This window comes from Puma concolor, chromosome B2 (genome assembly GCF_028749965.1).
Source record: "Puma concolor isolate L17-30 chromosome B2, mPumCon1.1.hap2, whole genome shotgun sequence".
NCBI lineage: Eukaryota > Metazoa > Chordata > Mammalia > Carnivora > Felidae > Puma > Puma concolor.
The window spans coordinates 18,275,937-18,291,172 of NC_141671.1; the positions used below are offsets into that span (position 1 = coordinate 18,275,937).

At 46.3% G+C, this 15,236-nt stretch overlaps 2 protein-coding genes across 2 annotated transcripts in view; one reads left to right on the forward strand and one right to left on the reverse strand.

Moving 5' to 3' along the window:
* The window catches only part of MAK (male germ cell associated kinase), a 303,103-nt gene that overhangs the window by 73,354 nt on the left and 214,513 nt on the right, over window positions 1–15,236 (forward strand). The window lies entirely within an intron of this gene.
* Window positions 859–9,004, reverse strand: LOC112853523 (transmembrane protein 14C). Its single transcript, XM_025917072.2, has 6 exons — window positions 8,870–9,004; window positions 7,810–7,877; window positions 7,415–7,491; window positions 6,439–6,540; window positions 2,281–2,368; window positions 859–1,359 (listed from the first exon to the last, which is right to left on the reverse strand). Exons 2-6 carry the CDS (start codon window positions 7,830–7,832, stop codon window positions 1,305–1,307), a joined length of 345 nt encoding a protein of 114 aa, XP_025772857.1. The 5' UTR covers window positions 7,833–7,877; window positions 8,870–9,004; the 3' UTR covers window positions 859–1,304.

The window sequence follows — 15,236 nt, forward strand, 5'->3', positions numbered from 1 at the left end:
TTGCAAGTATGTGACATCAAGCAACAACCCCTTCCGATCTATGAGTAGTTATTAATAGCAGCCTGCAAGAAAAGGGCCTGAAGTCTCAGTAGACCAAAAGCGTAATGAGTCACTGCTGTGATGGGGCTGTCCAAAAATCTTATTTTGATCCCAGCTGCATTAACAGAAATGCAGAGTCTCAGACACGGTACCTTGGTCGCACCCAACTTGTGCAGAGCTCCAGGCATTACGACTGAAGAGCAGGCCCAGGAAGAAATGTCAAAACCGTGCCACATAAAACGAGAATGAGAAAACCAGGACTCCTTTCAAAGAGTGTAAGGAGACACATGATACTGATCAGTAAGTGCCTGAATTACACTATAAATACAACCAACAGCAGTTAGGGAGGAGGGAAGCCGCAAATATCCCTTTTCTTTCGAAAGAGGGGGAAGCTAAAGTAAGAAGGACCAGATGGAGTTAATTCTCAATGCTGAAAAAAGGAAAGTGAAGTGAAAATGTGTCAGTACCCAGTTAATGTGTGTAGAGACCAAATTAGGTAATTCAAGTTTCCCACAGGTCTTTTCGTTTCACATTTATAGGTTAGCTAATTAACCACAATTTCATTTTTTCTTTTTCATTCTGTTGCTGTTGTTACACAGTCCTAACCTTAGAAATCCTCACTAAAGATCACTTTTAAAACAAGCTTCGATGCAATGTACAATCAAATCATAAATAGCTTTCCTTGGTTCTTAAATTATTCAAAATGCATAATTACTAAATAAAATATTAACAAAACACTTCCACGTTCCCATAGCTTCCTGCCATTCACATCCCAGTCTATGTTCTAGACAACTCTGGCAATGAAGACACCATAGAAAATATTATTTATGGTAAATTTTATTTTCATTGATATTTCATTTGACATAATTTCAAAGTAGGTCTGTGCTCTAAGATGAGCCAAAGAACAGAAACCCTAAAGCTCGTAAGAGATGTTTTTCACACTGTTCTGAGTAGGGCATGGGGTTTGGGGGTCCCCAAAGTTGATACCTAACGTTTTACCCTTTGAGGTTTTACCTAGAGACACAGAAAGAAGAGAGAACATCAACACACAAGAATCAAACTGTAATAAGGAGCTCTTGGGTTACAAACTACCACCTCTTTAAGGCTGTAGCGAAATGAATGATTTCTTCTGCAAAGTTCAATGTCTTTTTTTTTTTTTTAAGTAAAATGTCAGAATATGTGAAAATGCTGCACTTGCTTCTCTTAATACACTGATATTGGAGAAATTTTTAAAATCTTCATGAGTCCAAGCTGGGACATGACTACTACTGATGGGGTCTATTCAACACACTAATTCCAAGTTTGGCGACCATCAGCAAACTGTTCAAAAGAAACACATAAACAAAAACACATCAGGTAAAGAACACGACAGGTACTCAACTGTTTTTTGTTTTTTTTTTTAAGAAACTAAGACTACAGGCCCTTCGCAGCTACATGAGGAGACGCCGAGGCCGAGCAGGCAGAGGTGGAGCCTTCATTCTTGGAAACACGAAAGAAATAACATGCCAAGGGACAGTCTTGCCCTGCACCCGCCTCAAAATGGTACGTGTGAATTGGGAGTTCCTAATCTCACAGCCAATAATTCAAAGAGATGAGCAAACTGAAGGCTGAAAGACCAAGGTCTCTCCGGGGTCACCGAGCTAGTTAATGGTAGATTTCCAGTCTCCCGGTTTACTGTTCTTGACCTTGGTGTACACGGACTATAAAGCATTATGCCTGACAGCATAACTATGACTGAAGTCAGGTTAGTGATCTTCTTTCGAACAGATTTTTTAAAATTCTGTCCTCAGAGTATCTTTATCACACATAAGGAAAACTTTTTTAAAAACAATCTGGTCTGAGTTTTGTAACTCAAGTTAGCCAGCAGGATTCAATCAAAACTCCCTTTTAACAAAACGGTCAGTGATAAAGGACACCCATACGTCTAAGAAATCTGGAACGCACGCTGAAAGTCGCAGAAAGAGCCGCTGTCAGGGCTTTGCCTGAAGCTCCCTCTGACGTAGGCAGGAGCCAGGACGGACCAGATTGCAAACGTGACAGCAAAGCCATGAACTTACTTCATTCTGACATCAAATCAACTACTGTTTTCGCAGCCTCCCCTATTTGTGTGTAAATTAAATCATTTCGGTTGATGTCCAGCATCAGGTATACCAACACAAGTAAATTCTGGAACGTACAGCATATCTGGGGCCCTAAACTCAACTCCATCCCGGTGACAAACGGCAAGGGAACAGAAAATACCTGGCACCCGCGATTAAGCCCGCAGGCAGAAATTTCCCAGAGTGGTAGAATCTCATCCCCATAATGCCAGCTAAGGTTCCAGATGTAGCTGAAGGGAAAGACAGAAAGAATCGAATATCATTACATCTTCCATACGGGAGAACCAATGTCCCACCCACCTTTCAAGGGCCAGATCCCCTCTCATACCATCTCCTCCACGCTGGGGGAGCGCTGGGGGTGCTTCGTGGCCACCCGCGCCCTGTAGGACTAAGTACAAAGACTGGAATATAAGGCCCTCACCATCTGGGCCAAACCTGCCTTTCCGGCCTCACTACCCACCATTCTTCCGCCATAGTTTTCTTCACATTTGCGGTAGGTCTTCTTCTATTCCCTGTTGATGTATTTACCTTAACTGTATGCTCTGCTAGTCAGCATGTGAAGACCTATTACGTGTATTCCCATGCACTCACTGCACTAGGTGCTGGAGGGCAAAACTACCATCATAAAAGGCCTCTAAGAGGGTCCCGCCTATTCGGGAAAATGAGGAAAGGATTTGCTGAGGAAATGAAGACCAAAAAGCCAAGATCTGAAAAGGAGCGAAGAGCTAAAAGGGGGAAGAAAGCACATTCCAAGAGAGGGGATAACAGTGGTGGGGCCTTGTGGTGAGAGGGAACCGAAGGCTCAACTGTGGCCAGTGAGGAAGAGGGGCCAGAGCACAGAGCCCTGACAGCCATATGGAGGACTATGTTCTTCAGCCCAAGAGCAATGAGAAGCCATCAAAGCATACCAAGCAGAGGGATACATGAACATAAGAGGACTGTAAAATCAGAACTCGAGCTGCTCCATGGAGAACAATCCGGAGGGAAACCAGAGCATGTCGGGATACCACTGAAGAACTTCCTCAAGAATGCAGGCCAGATGAGGGGTACTGGGATGAGAACGGTGGCCATGGAGACACAGAAGGAGACACTTCAGGATATGGGCTGGAGGTAGTGCAAATAGGACTGACTGCTGAAGGAGACAGAAAGATGGGAGGAGGACAAGATCCAAATGGATGGAAAACACCGGCACCAAACACATCTGTAAGGACATGAGGTTACGTTTGGGCAGATGCCTAGAGACAAGATTTCAAGCGCACAACCTTTACTTATGAGTAAAGCTTGGAGGAGTGATGCCTTTCTGAATCAATTTTCCATTTCAATGGTAATTTAAGGCCTAGACCCCAATAACACTGTCAAGCAAGACAGTATAAAGAAGATACGGGGCGCCTGGGTGGCTCAGTCGGTTAAGTGTCCGACTTCGATTCAGGTCATGATCTCAAGGTCCCTGAGTTCGAGCCCCGCATCGGGCCCTGTGCTGACGGCTGAGAGCCTGGAGCCTGCTTCGGATTCTGTGTCTCCCTCTCTCTCTGCCCCTCCCCCGCTCATGCTCTATCTGTCTTAAAAATAAACATTAAAAAAATTAAAAACAAACAAAAAAAATATACAAAGAGCCAGGTCTTAAGAACTTAAATATTTAATGGCCAAGAAGAAAGATGGGTCAACAAAAGAGAATGAGAAAATAAGAAGGAAAACAGGAGAGTGGAAAATGGCTTGGTCTACTATGCTGAAAAAGCTAAAAGGCCAACTAGAATGAGGATTAAAAAATGTAGTCGGGGGGGCGCCTGGGTGGCGCAGTCGGTTAAGCGTCCGACTTCGGCCAGGTCACGATCTCGTGGTCCGTGAGTTCGAGCTCCGCGTCAGGCTCTGGGCTGATGGCTCAGAGCCTGGAGCCTGTTTCCGATTCTGTGTCTCCCTCTCTCTCTGCCCCTCCCCCGTTCATGCTCTGTCTCTCTCTGTCCCCAAAAAAATAAATAAACGTTGAAAAAAAAAAAAAATTTTTAAAAATGTAGTCGGTTGGGGCGCCTGGGTGGTGCAGTCGGTTAAGCGTCCGACTTCAGCCAGGTCACGATCTCGTGGTCCATGAGTTCGAGCCCCGCGTCGGGCTCTGGGCTGATGGCTCGGAGCCTGGAGCCTGTTTCCGATTCTGTGTCTCCCTCTCTCTCTGCCCCTCCCCCGTTCATGCTCTGTCTCTCTCTGTCCCAAAAAAAATAAATAAACGTTGAAAAAAAAAAAAAAATTTTTAAAATGTAGTCGGTTGGGGCGCCTGGGTGGCGCAGTCAGTTAAGCGTCCGACTTCAGCCAGGTCACGATCTCGTGGTCTGTGAGTTCGAGCCCCGCGTCGGGCTCTGGGCTGATGGCTCGGAGCCTGGAGCCTATTTCCGATTCCGTGTCTCCCTCTCTTTCTGCCCCTCCCCCATTCATGCTCTGTCTCTCTCTGTCCCAAAAATAAATAAAAAACGTTGAAAAAAAAAATTAAAAAAAAAAAAAATGTAGTCAGGTTGCCTGGGTGGCTCAGCTGGTTAAACATCTGAGTCTTGATTCCAGTTCAGGTCATGATCCCAGGGTGATGGAATTGAACCCCGCGTCAGACTCCACACTGAGCGTGGAGCTTGCTCGGGATTCGCTCTCTCGCTCTCTCTTGCCCTTCCCTAGCTCAGGCGCACGCTCTTTCTAAGAAATAAATAAACATTAAAAGTATATACACTGGATTGTGAAAATCCAGGTCACTGACAGGCTCAGGGAAAGCTATTTCCATGGACAAAGGACACAAAGAGGGGGGTCGAGAATGTGAGAGGTGAAGAAGTAAAAACAGGGAGTAGAACGGATTGTTTTAGGGAAGTTGCTGAAGGGGAAGAAGAAGGGCAGGCAACTGGACAAGGAAGCGGTGTCACGAGAGGTCCTTTCTTTTTTTTTTTTTTTTTTTTTTTTTTTTTTTTTAAATTTTTTTTTTTTTCAATGTTTATTTATTTTTGGGACAGAGAGAGACAGAGCATGAACGGGGGAGGGGCACAGAGAGAGGGAGACACAGAATCGGAAACAGGCTCCAGGCTCCGAGCCATCAGCCCAGAGCCCGACGCGGGGCTCGAACTCACGGACCGCGAGATCGTGACCTGGCTGAAGTCGGACGCTTAACCGACTGCGCCACCCAGGCGCCCCGAGGTCCTTTCTTTTTTAATGGGTAAGAGAGGACACCTTTGAACATGAGTGGGAGGGATCCACCCGCAGGGCGGAACACAAATAAGAGATGACATCTCTGGCAGCACAACACCCCAAGAAGGTGGGGAGAAGAGACCCAAAGCGTGGCTGGAGGGATTGGCCTTTGAGAGAGAAACAGCACAGTGGAAGGCCTGGGTGATGACGGCATGCTGGAGCCTCCGTGTGATGACTGTTGTTTTCCTTTACGTAGGCAGCGAGGGCAGTTGCTGAGAGCAGGAGTAGAATCAGACATGAGGATAAAGGAAGGCTGAAAGTCATTCAGGAGCTTGAGCGAGGGAGCTGGGAGGCAGAGCTGAGAGCGGGGCGCCTCCGCCTTCCACGGGCACGCCCCAAGTCAGCAGCCGCGACCTCCCTTCCCAACCCGTGCCGACTTGTACGAGCCACTCGGTCAACACACTTGTTCTCCCCACCACTCTTCTAAGGGCCGGCACGGCACGTGTTCCCACTCTGCGTATCTGGGGAGACGGCGAGATGTCCACGCTCCCAGCAAAATGGCTGATGTGTGGGGAAAGCTCAGTGAAAATGCACCCCAGGCCACGCTGATAAGAAGTGATCTTCCTCCCCGGTGCTGCTGTGTGGGCTGCTCACGGGGCACTTCAGCAGCCCCGCAGTCACCCCTACAGCGTCAGTCAACATAAAGGCTCCTCGAAGGCAAGGCCTATGCCAGACATTCAGCTTAGTTTTAAAGGGCTAACACGTGATTTGCAAAGGCAAACAAACGCACTATTGAGGCAAACCTCACCCAGGCACGTGATCCTCCAGTAACGGTCAAGCACACGCTCTTCAGTGGGCAGACATAATGATTACGAGACGTCTACTTGCCTCGTACAAGCTTAATACTAATTCCGTTGGCTAGACTTAAATTGGAGGCATAAAAACCTTTCCATATTCTGTACATAGAAAGTAAACAGAAACCAGCACCACTCTCCCCACTCCCAATTTTAAAACTTCCCCAGCACTTGGGCAGAAGTAGTAAAACTGTCTTCATGTGAAGATCCTGCCACATGCCACCGAACCAGAGCCTTTGGGTAGAATGTTCTGGATACATAACTGTACCAGAGAGACAGGGAAGCGGACGTACCTAGGAAAACCCAAATGTTCCTCGGATCCTGAGACAGCTGATAGGCACCCAGGCCTGCTAAACTTCCGAAAAGAAGGCCAGCAGCCAGTGACGGGACGCTACCTGCAGAGAAGCAAACACAGTCCTGCATTATAACGTCAGACACTCATTAACAGAAGTCACCAGATTTCCTTTCCCTCCAGGGGAAAACAGCCAAGAGAATTTCTCTCGACACAGCTCATAACAAAGGAGCTCTCAAGCAGGAAAATGTGTTGCGGCGTTTGCTATTTTACGGAGAAGTCGGGGTAACGTCACATTATTCCTCTCCTTTTTAATATACAGACACTTGCATCTGGGGAGCAAAGAAGGGCTCCTAACCAGGCCTGATGAACCTGTCAAGCGTTGGAACTGTCCACAGGCAGAACCTCAGGCAAATCCCCAAAGGAGAAGGAAATAGGGGCAGTGAATTAAAACAAAACAAAACCTGGAGAGTAAGAATTCTGGTGTGTGTGTGTGTGTGTGTGTGTGTGTGTGGGGTGTGTGTGTGGGGTGTGTGTGTGTGTGTGTGTGTGTGTGTGTGTAAGGTGGGGAATGCAGGCTAGGAAAGAGGTAGAAACAGCAGGTTTGCTGATAGAACTATGCCTGATGAGAAAAGAGGTTTCTGCCTACTCCAAAGAGCACAGAGATAATAACACCCTGGGGTCAAGGCAGATGTGTGGTAGTCGATGATAACAACAATCTACTACCACTCCTGCCCGGCATCTTAGATAAAGACACCAAGAACAAGGGAGTAGACAAGAAGCTTGACTTAGGTCAGCCAGATAATGGGAAAGCAAGTGCAGGGGCAGCTACGGGACTAAAAAGAAGCCTGCACTCCAGCTAGAGGGCTTCAAGCAAACCTGACTCAAACAAGACTGAACTCTGGAGACCCCGGGGACTCACTCTTTACCAGCAACAACGTGAAGACCTTAAGAGGTCAGGTAGCTACAAACCATACCTGCTTTTGCATAGCCAATGATCCCACCAGAAGCAACCAGTGCTGCATAGCCAAAGCCAATCCAGTGTAAAGGCACTCTGAAAATGAAAGAGTAAGAAACCAGTGCCAACCATGTCTAAAAAATAAAAACCACAATCACAGGATGGGACTAAAACGTCATCATTCCAGAACAGTCATATCACTGTACAAATGAAAATAAATCCTAGAGGTTAGAGGACTTGCCTGGAGTCAGTGACGGAGCCGGGACTCAAACTCAGGTTCCCCGCCTACATGACCAATGCTCCGATTCCCCAGGCTGTCCCGCACTCTACGCTTAGTGCACTTTTCAGATCAGGAAAGAAGCTCTGGTTTTGAGAAGTTCTTGGCTATTCTACTCCCATTCAGTGTGTACTTACAGCGGGCCAGAGTCCTTCTGCATTGTTCTCTTTCACTCCAACCAGACAGAAGAGTACACCTGCTGCACCTGGGAACGAGGGACTGGATCAGAGATGGTAAACAGCACGTCTCTCTAGCAGTCAGAAAGAAGTGGATCCTAGTTCCAGCTCCACTCCTTAGCAGCTAAGAAGTAATGGACAAGCTCCCAACCTCTCTAAGCTTCAGTTTCCTTCATTGTACCATGAGGATAAGAATGGTACAAATTTCCTACAGCTGCTGTGGGCATTAAACAAAATAATAAGTAAAAGTGCTCAGCCGCTAGTAAATGCTGAGCAGATACCATTTTGGTAATAACCTCCATTCCAAAAGCACAGGACCACAGGAAACAGCAAAATTCACGGACCAGCTCTGTCCAGGTGATAAGTTTACCTTTTCATCAGCTAACCAAATTATTACTGAATCGGAAACTAAGCACCTCCTGTAACCTTAATTCGACTATTTCAGTTACCCCTTTCCACTCCTGCCCAAAGAACTGAATTATTTCGAAACTCAACATGTGCAAAACTTTCAGACAGCTATTTAATTTTGCACCCAATTCCTAACTCTTGTTAGACTGGGGACGGTGAGGGGGGTAAAATACAGGAAAGTCCAAATCATAATTAACGTGGAACACTTCGCTCTTGGCAAAGAAATGCATCTGGTATGGTTTAACTTGAAAGCAATACAACCTTTTGTTTAAATTTTTAATTGTCGGGCAGGGGCTACTTGGAATTGTGCCAGTCATTAATTGCAAGTAGCACTCAGCGAGATTTTCAAGCAGCAAGAGCAATAAAACCCCCAGGAAACTAATCACCGCTACGCTACACTGGTAAGCACTGGCCTCCAGGGCTCAGGGGTTCTGCAAGATTCACGACTACTTTAAGGAAAGCAGAAAATGCACGACTAGAAAGGAAACTGTGACGCAGCCGAAAGCCCCTGCCTGGATCTGGGGGACAACGAGTAGGCGGCAGCAAAGCCTCTTATATAACCCCAAACAAGTCAAAATGATATAAAATAGTAATTAATTCCCAAGCACCGAACCTCTTTCCCCTACGACTGCACCGGTCGACCGCGGGGTACCAGCGGCGAGGCGTGCGAGTCCGGGCCCCGCCGGAAACGTCGCGGCGCGCTCTGCGTCCCGAGGGCAAGGCGGACCGAGGGGTGGGGCGGAGCATGGGGCGGGGAGGTGTCGCGGCGCGCTTGCGTTCCAGGAACGGGAGACGCCTGGGGCGGGGCTTGAGAGGAAGCGTCGAGGCGAGCGCTCTGCGTCCGGGAGGTGGGGCGGGGCGTCGCGGCGCCAGCCCGGAGTCCCTACGCCGGTATTCCAATCGCCGCTTCGGCCGTGCTGACCGGCCTTCGAATTTCGGCTCGCCAGCAGCCCGCCTGAAACCCAGAATTTGAGTCGGGTCTTCGCAAGTGGCTTCGCGAGCTGTGCCAGGTTAACCTGGTGTAAACCAAAGGCATGCCATCCGGGAGGATTCTCACTCCCAGAATCACGGTTTTTGCCTGCCATGGTTAAGAACTACTTTCTTCCTGCAGAGCTGGTGGCCACAAGCCAGACAATAATGTGGCTTTATTATTATCTGAGAAGCAACTTAAAGGAAGGGAAAGGATAAGTGAAATATAATTTCCTACTACCGCAGTATGCGCCAGTGTCCACGAAACATCATCTCCACTCCCTCTCCAGAGCTGCCTCTCTTCCCTGCGTTTCCTGCGCCACCACTCAATCGCTGTAAACCAGAATTTGGGTGTTATCCTTGACGTCTCTCTCCCCTTCATCCCCTGTAAGGATCAACGTAGATAAATCTTATAAATACAGTCTTCAGTGAAAAAAGGAGATCGCAGCTCCCACATCTTCCAAAACAAAAACTTGTCACTTGCAACATTTCTTAACCTTTCAGATACCCAAACTGAACCCTGTGGTTACCATCGCTGATTCTTACCAGCCAAAGATAAGGACTAAGAAGAACCATTGGTAATTCTAGTAGGCCAGATCCTCACCAAATTACTGGAAGACTCCGCTTAACAACCCACAACGGGACCTATCTTAACCACCTCGGAATGGACTTAGGGATGCACGCCTCCCAATACAGGTGTATACCTAAACCTTAGTTATCACCACCATGATCTTACCCCTGTCCTTTAGACTTAAATTGAACCACAGAGGATTAAGTTAACTACCTACAACTGTAGTGCTTGGTAGAGTTGTTATTTGAAATAAGGTCTTTCAAAACCTACACCCTCACCTTTATGTTGTATTGCCTCGTCATTCCTCAACCCGTAGCACACCCCATTTCTCTGTGTGTAGTCCCAAAATTTATTGTCAAATACATTGGCTCTCTGCTCTGTTTCAGTTAGTTACAGAGTAAACCAGATTAACGATTTGTGTTCAGTAATGTTTCTCATTGGCATTAACATATTTTAGGAGATAGCTCAGTTCTCAGCTAGGAACCCCTGAGCCACAAATGTGTCAATGGAGTGTGACCAAGATCGTGTGAGGGAGAAGTTTTTAGTCCTCTGGTCACTGGGGCTTCTTAACAGGTTGTTTCTGTTTGTTTCTTTCACAGAGGCCTAGGGTCCAGACCATGTTTGGTAGACAGACAAACGTAGCCACGCACATAACCAGAGCAGTAAAGTCCGTCGGCCAAAACAGAAGAGCTTGTGAAGAAGAAGGAATAGTGCCTCAGTTTCAGCATTATTTGACCCTTTTTGGAACCTCATTCATGTGTGACTTCACACATTAAGAAATCCCAAAACAAAAATGTCAAAAACAAATTCCCGGTTGCAGTGTTTCACCTGACGTCTACTGAAGATCTACAATACCAGTGTCTAGGTGTTCAGGATGTATTTTGTAGCTTTGAAGAGGACCATCATCCATCAATAAAACCTTTCCCCAGGAAATTGATGACTGAGGTTATGAAAAAATATTGCCTGCGTTCTCAACCCACCCTATCTGCCACATGCTTCTGGGACCTCATTTATCAGAAAGAAAACATGCGGCGTGTTAATTGTAAGCCAGACACTGCATGCAGTGCTTTCCGTAGATGAACTCATTTAATCTTCATACTAACCCTTGGACTAGAGACTCTTATTATCTCTTGCTTTCAAACACAAGAGGAGAAAGAGGTTCCCTAATAGGGACATGGCCACTGGCCTTAATAAATGGCAGAGCTGCCCTAACTCCTTTCGTCGGTTCTCAATACAGTGACCAGAGCACTCCTGTTATGAGTCCGTTGTGTCATCCTTATGCTCAAATCCCTCCAATGGCCCCCTTTCTTGCGCCCACCTCTGAGCACCTGCACGTGCTGCTTCATCAGCCCAGAGCTTCTCCCCAGATCATCTCCCAGCTCACTTCCTCACCTCCTTTGTCTTCATTCAAAGGTCACCTGCTCAGTGAGGCCTTCCCGGATTATCTGGGTTAAAACTGCAATCCCTCCGCAGTTCCCTCCACGGCTTATTTTTCTCCATGACGCTTACCTCCACATACAGTATGCTGTAAAACTTACTGACTGCACAATCATCCTCCCACCCAGCACGTAAGTTGTTTGAGAAGGATGTTTATGCGGTGCTTGGAACGGTGCTTGGCACACAACGGCTGCTCAATGAGCATGGACTGAGTGAGAACAGATGTGGAGTAAGAGAGGCTGGTCTGCAGAGAGAAGCGTGAAGACAACACGTGGAGTTGGAGACAAGATGGAGAGATCGCCCTGACTGCACCCTCTCCCTTTCTGAGCGCTGGTTCTCTTCTGTCCGACGCACCTGTGTCTTTGTTAAAACTCCAGCCCCGTGCCCTCTGTTTAGAATAGCCAGAGCAGGGGCGCCTGGGTGGCGCAGTCGGTTAAGCGTCCGACTTCAGCCAGGTCACGATCTCACGGTCCGTGAGTTCGAGCCCCGCATCGGGCTCTGGGCTGATGGCTCAGAGCCTGGAGCCTGTTTCCGATTCTGTGTCTCCCTCTCTCTCTGCCCCTCCCCCGTTCATGCTCTGTCTCTCTCTGTCCCAAAAATAAATAAACGTTGAAAAAAAAAAAAAAATTTAAAAGAATAGCCAGAGCAGCTTTTTGTGTCTCGCAGCTGAGTCTCTCTTAGCTGAGACAGCACCCCATTTCCTCTGCCAGAAATGCCCTTTTATCCTTGTCTAAAAACTCACATCTCATTTTTTTCATTAAAGTCCTCAGTCAAGCGGCCCCTGACCATCCCAGGCCATTACAGGTGTTCTGCGAAAGGGAGGTGAATGCCGAAAGACCGCCAAAGACCAGAGGAGCCGCTAGACCAAACAAAAAGGCCGACAAGTCTAGCTTGACAAGAAATGGCCCCTTAGTAGGGGGCTTGTGGACGGAGTGTTCCTTTGGCTGCCACAAGACAAGTAGGTCTCTTGGATCCCACTCGCCCGAAGACTTGCTTTTCGAGTGCCAGGGGCAGGGAGTATGATAGGAAAAGATAGGATTCAGTAGGCAGAGAGGGAAAGGTAAGGACCGGAGGTCCCTGGGTGTGGAAACACATATTTTGGAACAATGCTGGGAGCATCTGACCACAGAAAAACTCCCTCCGGCATACAGTTCCTCTTAAGAATGTAATAGTCACCACCTCCTCCCTCTCAGGTTCCCCTCAGGAATTTCACAAAAGACCTACAAAAGTAGGTCTTTTGTGAAAGACAGACCATAAAAGGTATACCCACAAGGAATGATATGGCCACATAGCACCCCTCGTACGATGGAATCGAGCCAATCAGGAATGGACAACCCAGCACCTAGAGTTCTCTCACCAATAAGGGGAGGACCTAAGAAGGAACCTGGGGGAAGGGAAGGGAGGGCTGACCAGAATTATAAAACAAAGATCCTTACCTATTGTGGGTATTCACCTCCAAATGCCCCCGTCTATAAAGAGACATTTCATACTATTTTTTTTAACTTTTTTTAACTTTCAGTTTTGAGGGACAGAGCGTGAGCAGGGGAGGGGCAGAAGAGAGGGAGACACAGAATCCGAAGCAGGCTCCAGGCTCCGAGCCGTCAGCAGAGAGCCCGACGCGGGGCTCAAATTCACAAACTGCGAGATCATGACCTGAGCCACCCAGGCGCCCCCTAGTCTTACTTCCTAATCTTCTACGCGAATAAACTTTTGCCTGCTGCTCATTTTGTGTCCACTTCTTCATACTTCAAAGCGCCGAGACAACAAACCCCAGGGTATTGAGGCAAAAAAAAAAAAAAAAAAAATCCTGCAACAGAGTATGTGCTGAGGGACCATTCAAGAGGAGGATGTTAAAGACTAGGTATGTTTCTTAAATTCCACATGAGTGAAATCATATCTTTGCCTTTCTGACTTATTTCACTTACAAACATAGGCGAAAGGAAGAAAAAAAAATAAAAACAGAGGGAGTCAAACCGTAAGACACTTTTAAATGCGGAGAACAAACAGGGTTGCTTGGGGATGTTGGGAAGATGGGCTAAATGGGCGATGGACAAGAAGGAGGGCACTTGTGATGAGCACTGGGTGTTACTGTAAGTGATGAATCACTAAATTCTACTCCTGAAACCATTATTATACTGTATGTTAACTAACTTGGATTTAAATTTTAAGTAACTGGGTGCCTGGGCGGCTCAGTCAGTTAAACGTCCAACTCTTGATTTAGGCTCAGGTCATAATCTCACGATTCATGGATTCGAGCCCCACGCTGGGCTCTGCGCTGACCCTGTTTGGGATTCTCTCTCTCTGCCCTTCCCCTGCTCGCACACACTCTCTCTTAAAATCAGTAAACTTAAGCTTAAAAAAAAAAATAGGTATGTGTCAGTCATATTTGCAGGGCAGATCAAGGATGTTATGCACCGAGGGTATACTTAAGGGTGTGGTTCAACAAAAGGAAAGAAGGGAGGGGTGCTCAAAAAGGTTTCAGGCTACAGGAGAGCCATCCAGGCAGATCTGTTCACGTAATGTGTAATTAATTATTTACCAACTTTCGTCCTTTAGGCTGGGATCACACTTTTCCTTTCAGCACCCAGAATCTAGGGTAGCGCCTGGCGCAGGGCTAGTGAACAAAGGAGGGGGAGATATAGGTGACATGGTGCATTCTGAATTGGGAAAGAGTGAATCTGGGAGGAGAATCTGCTCAGACACAAGTATCAAAGTGGATAATTCGACATGTAGATGGCCAAGACTATGTGCAGACTGTACATAGGGGGGAAGGACAAGTAGATCAAAAGAACAGAATAGAGAGCCCAGAAATAGACCACCACAAATACAGATGGCTTTTGAACAGCTCAGTTATGGGCCCTGACCCTTCAGGCAGTCAAAAAATCTGCATATTAACTTTTGTCTCTCCTCAAAGTTAATTAAAAGTCTACTGCTGACCAGAAGCCTTACTGATAACACAGTTGATTAACACATATTTTGTATGTTATATGTGAATTATATACGTGCTCTTACAATAAAGCTAGAGAAAAGAACATGCTAAGAAAACACAAGAGAAAATGCATTTACAATACTGTATTTATTGAAAAAAAATCGGTAAATGGACCCATACAGTTCAAACCCACATTGTCCAAGAGTCAACTGTACAATCAACTGATTTTTGACAAAGGAGCAGAGGTAATACTACAAAACAAAAATAGTCTCTTCAACAAATGGTGAACTGAACATCTATGTGTAAAAAAAAAAAAAAAAAAAATCTAGACACAGACCTAACATCTTTCACAAAACTTAACTCAGGATGGATCACAGACCTAAATGGAAAATGCAAAACTGTAAAACTCCCATAAAGAAACTTAAGAGAAAACTTAGATGACATTCAGGGATGGTGAAGCCTTTTTAGATACATCAAAAATATGACCCGTGAAAGAAATAATTGATTAGCTAGGCTTCATTAACATTAAAAACTTCTGCAAAAGATAATATTATCAAGAGAATGAGAAGACAAGCTACTGACAGGGAAAAAAATATTTCCAAAGACACATCTGATAAAGGATTGCTATCCAAAATACAAAGAACTCGTGCGTGTGGGTGTGTACATACATATGCACAATTTTTATTTATTTTTGAGACAGAAACAGAGCATGAGTGGAGGAGGGCCAGAGAGAGAGAGAGACACAGAATCTGAAGCAGGCTCTAGGCTGTCAGCACAGAACTGTGAGACCCACGAACTGTGAGACCATGACCTAAGCTGAAGTCGGACACTTAACCAACTGAGCCACCCAGGCACCCCTAAAGTACAAAGAATTCTTAAAACTCAATAGTAAGGAAACTATTTAACTAAAAAGTAGGCCAAGTAGCTTGACGCTTTACCAAAGATATCCAGATGGCACATAAGCATAGGAAAAGCTCCACGTGGGTCCTCAGGGAAATGCAAATTAAAATAACGAGATCCCACTACACACAAGATTGGCCAAGATCCAGAAAACTGACAAATGTTCTGGACTGA

Coding starts and splice junctions, on each gene's coding strand:
- LOC112853523 (XM_025917072.2), bottom strand. CDS start 7,832: ATGCAGAAGGACTCTGGCCCGCT. Junction 7,492..7,809: donor CAGAAGGACTCTGGCCCGCT/GTAAGTACACAC, acceptor TTTCATTTTCAG/AGTGCCTTTACACTGGATTG. Junction 2,369..6,438: donor GAACATTTGGGTTTTCCTAG/GTACGTCCGCTT, acceptor CTTTCCCTTCAG/CTACATCTGGAACCTTAGCT.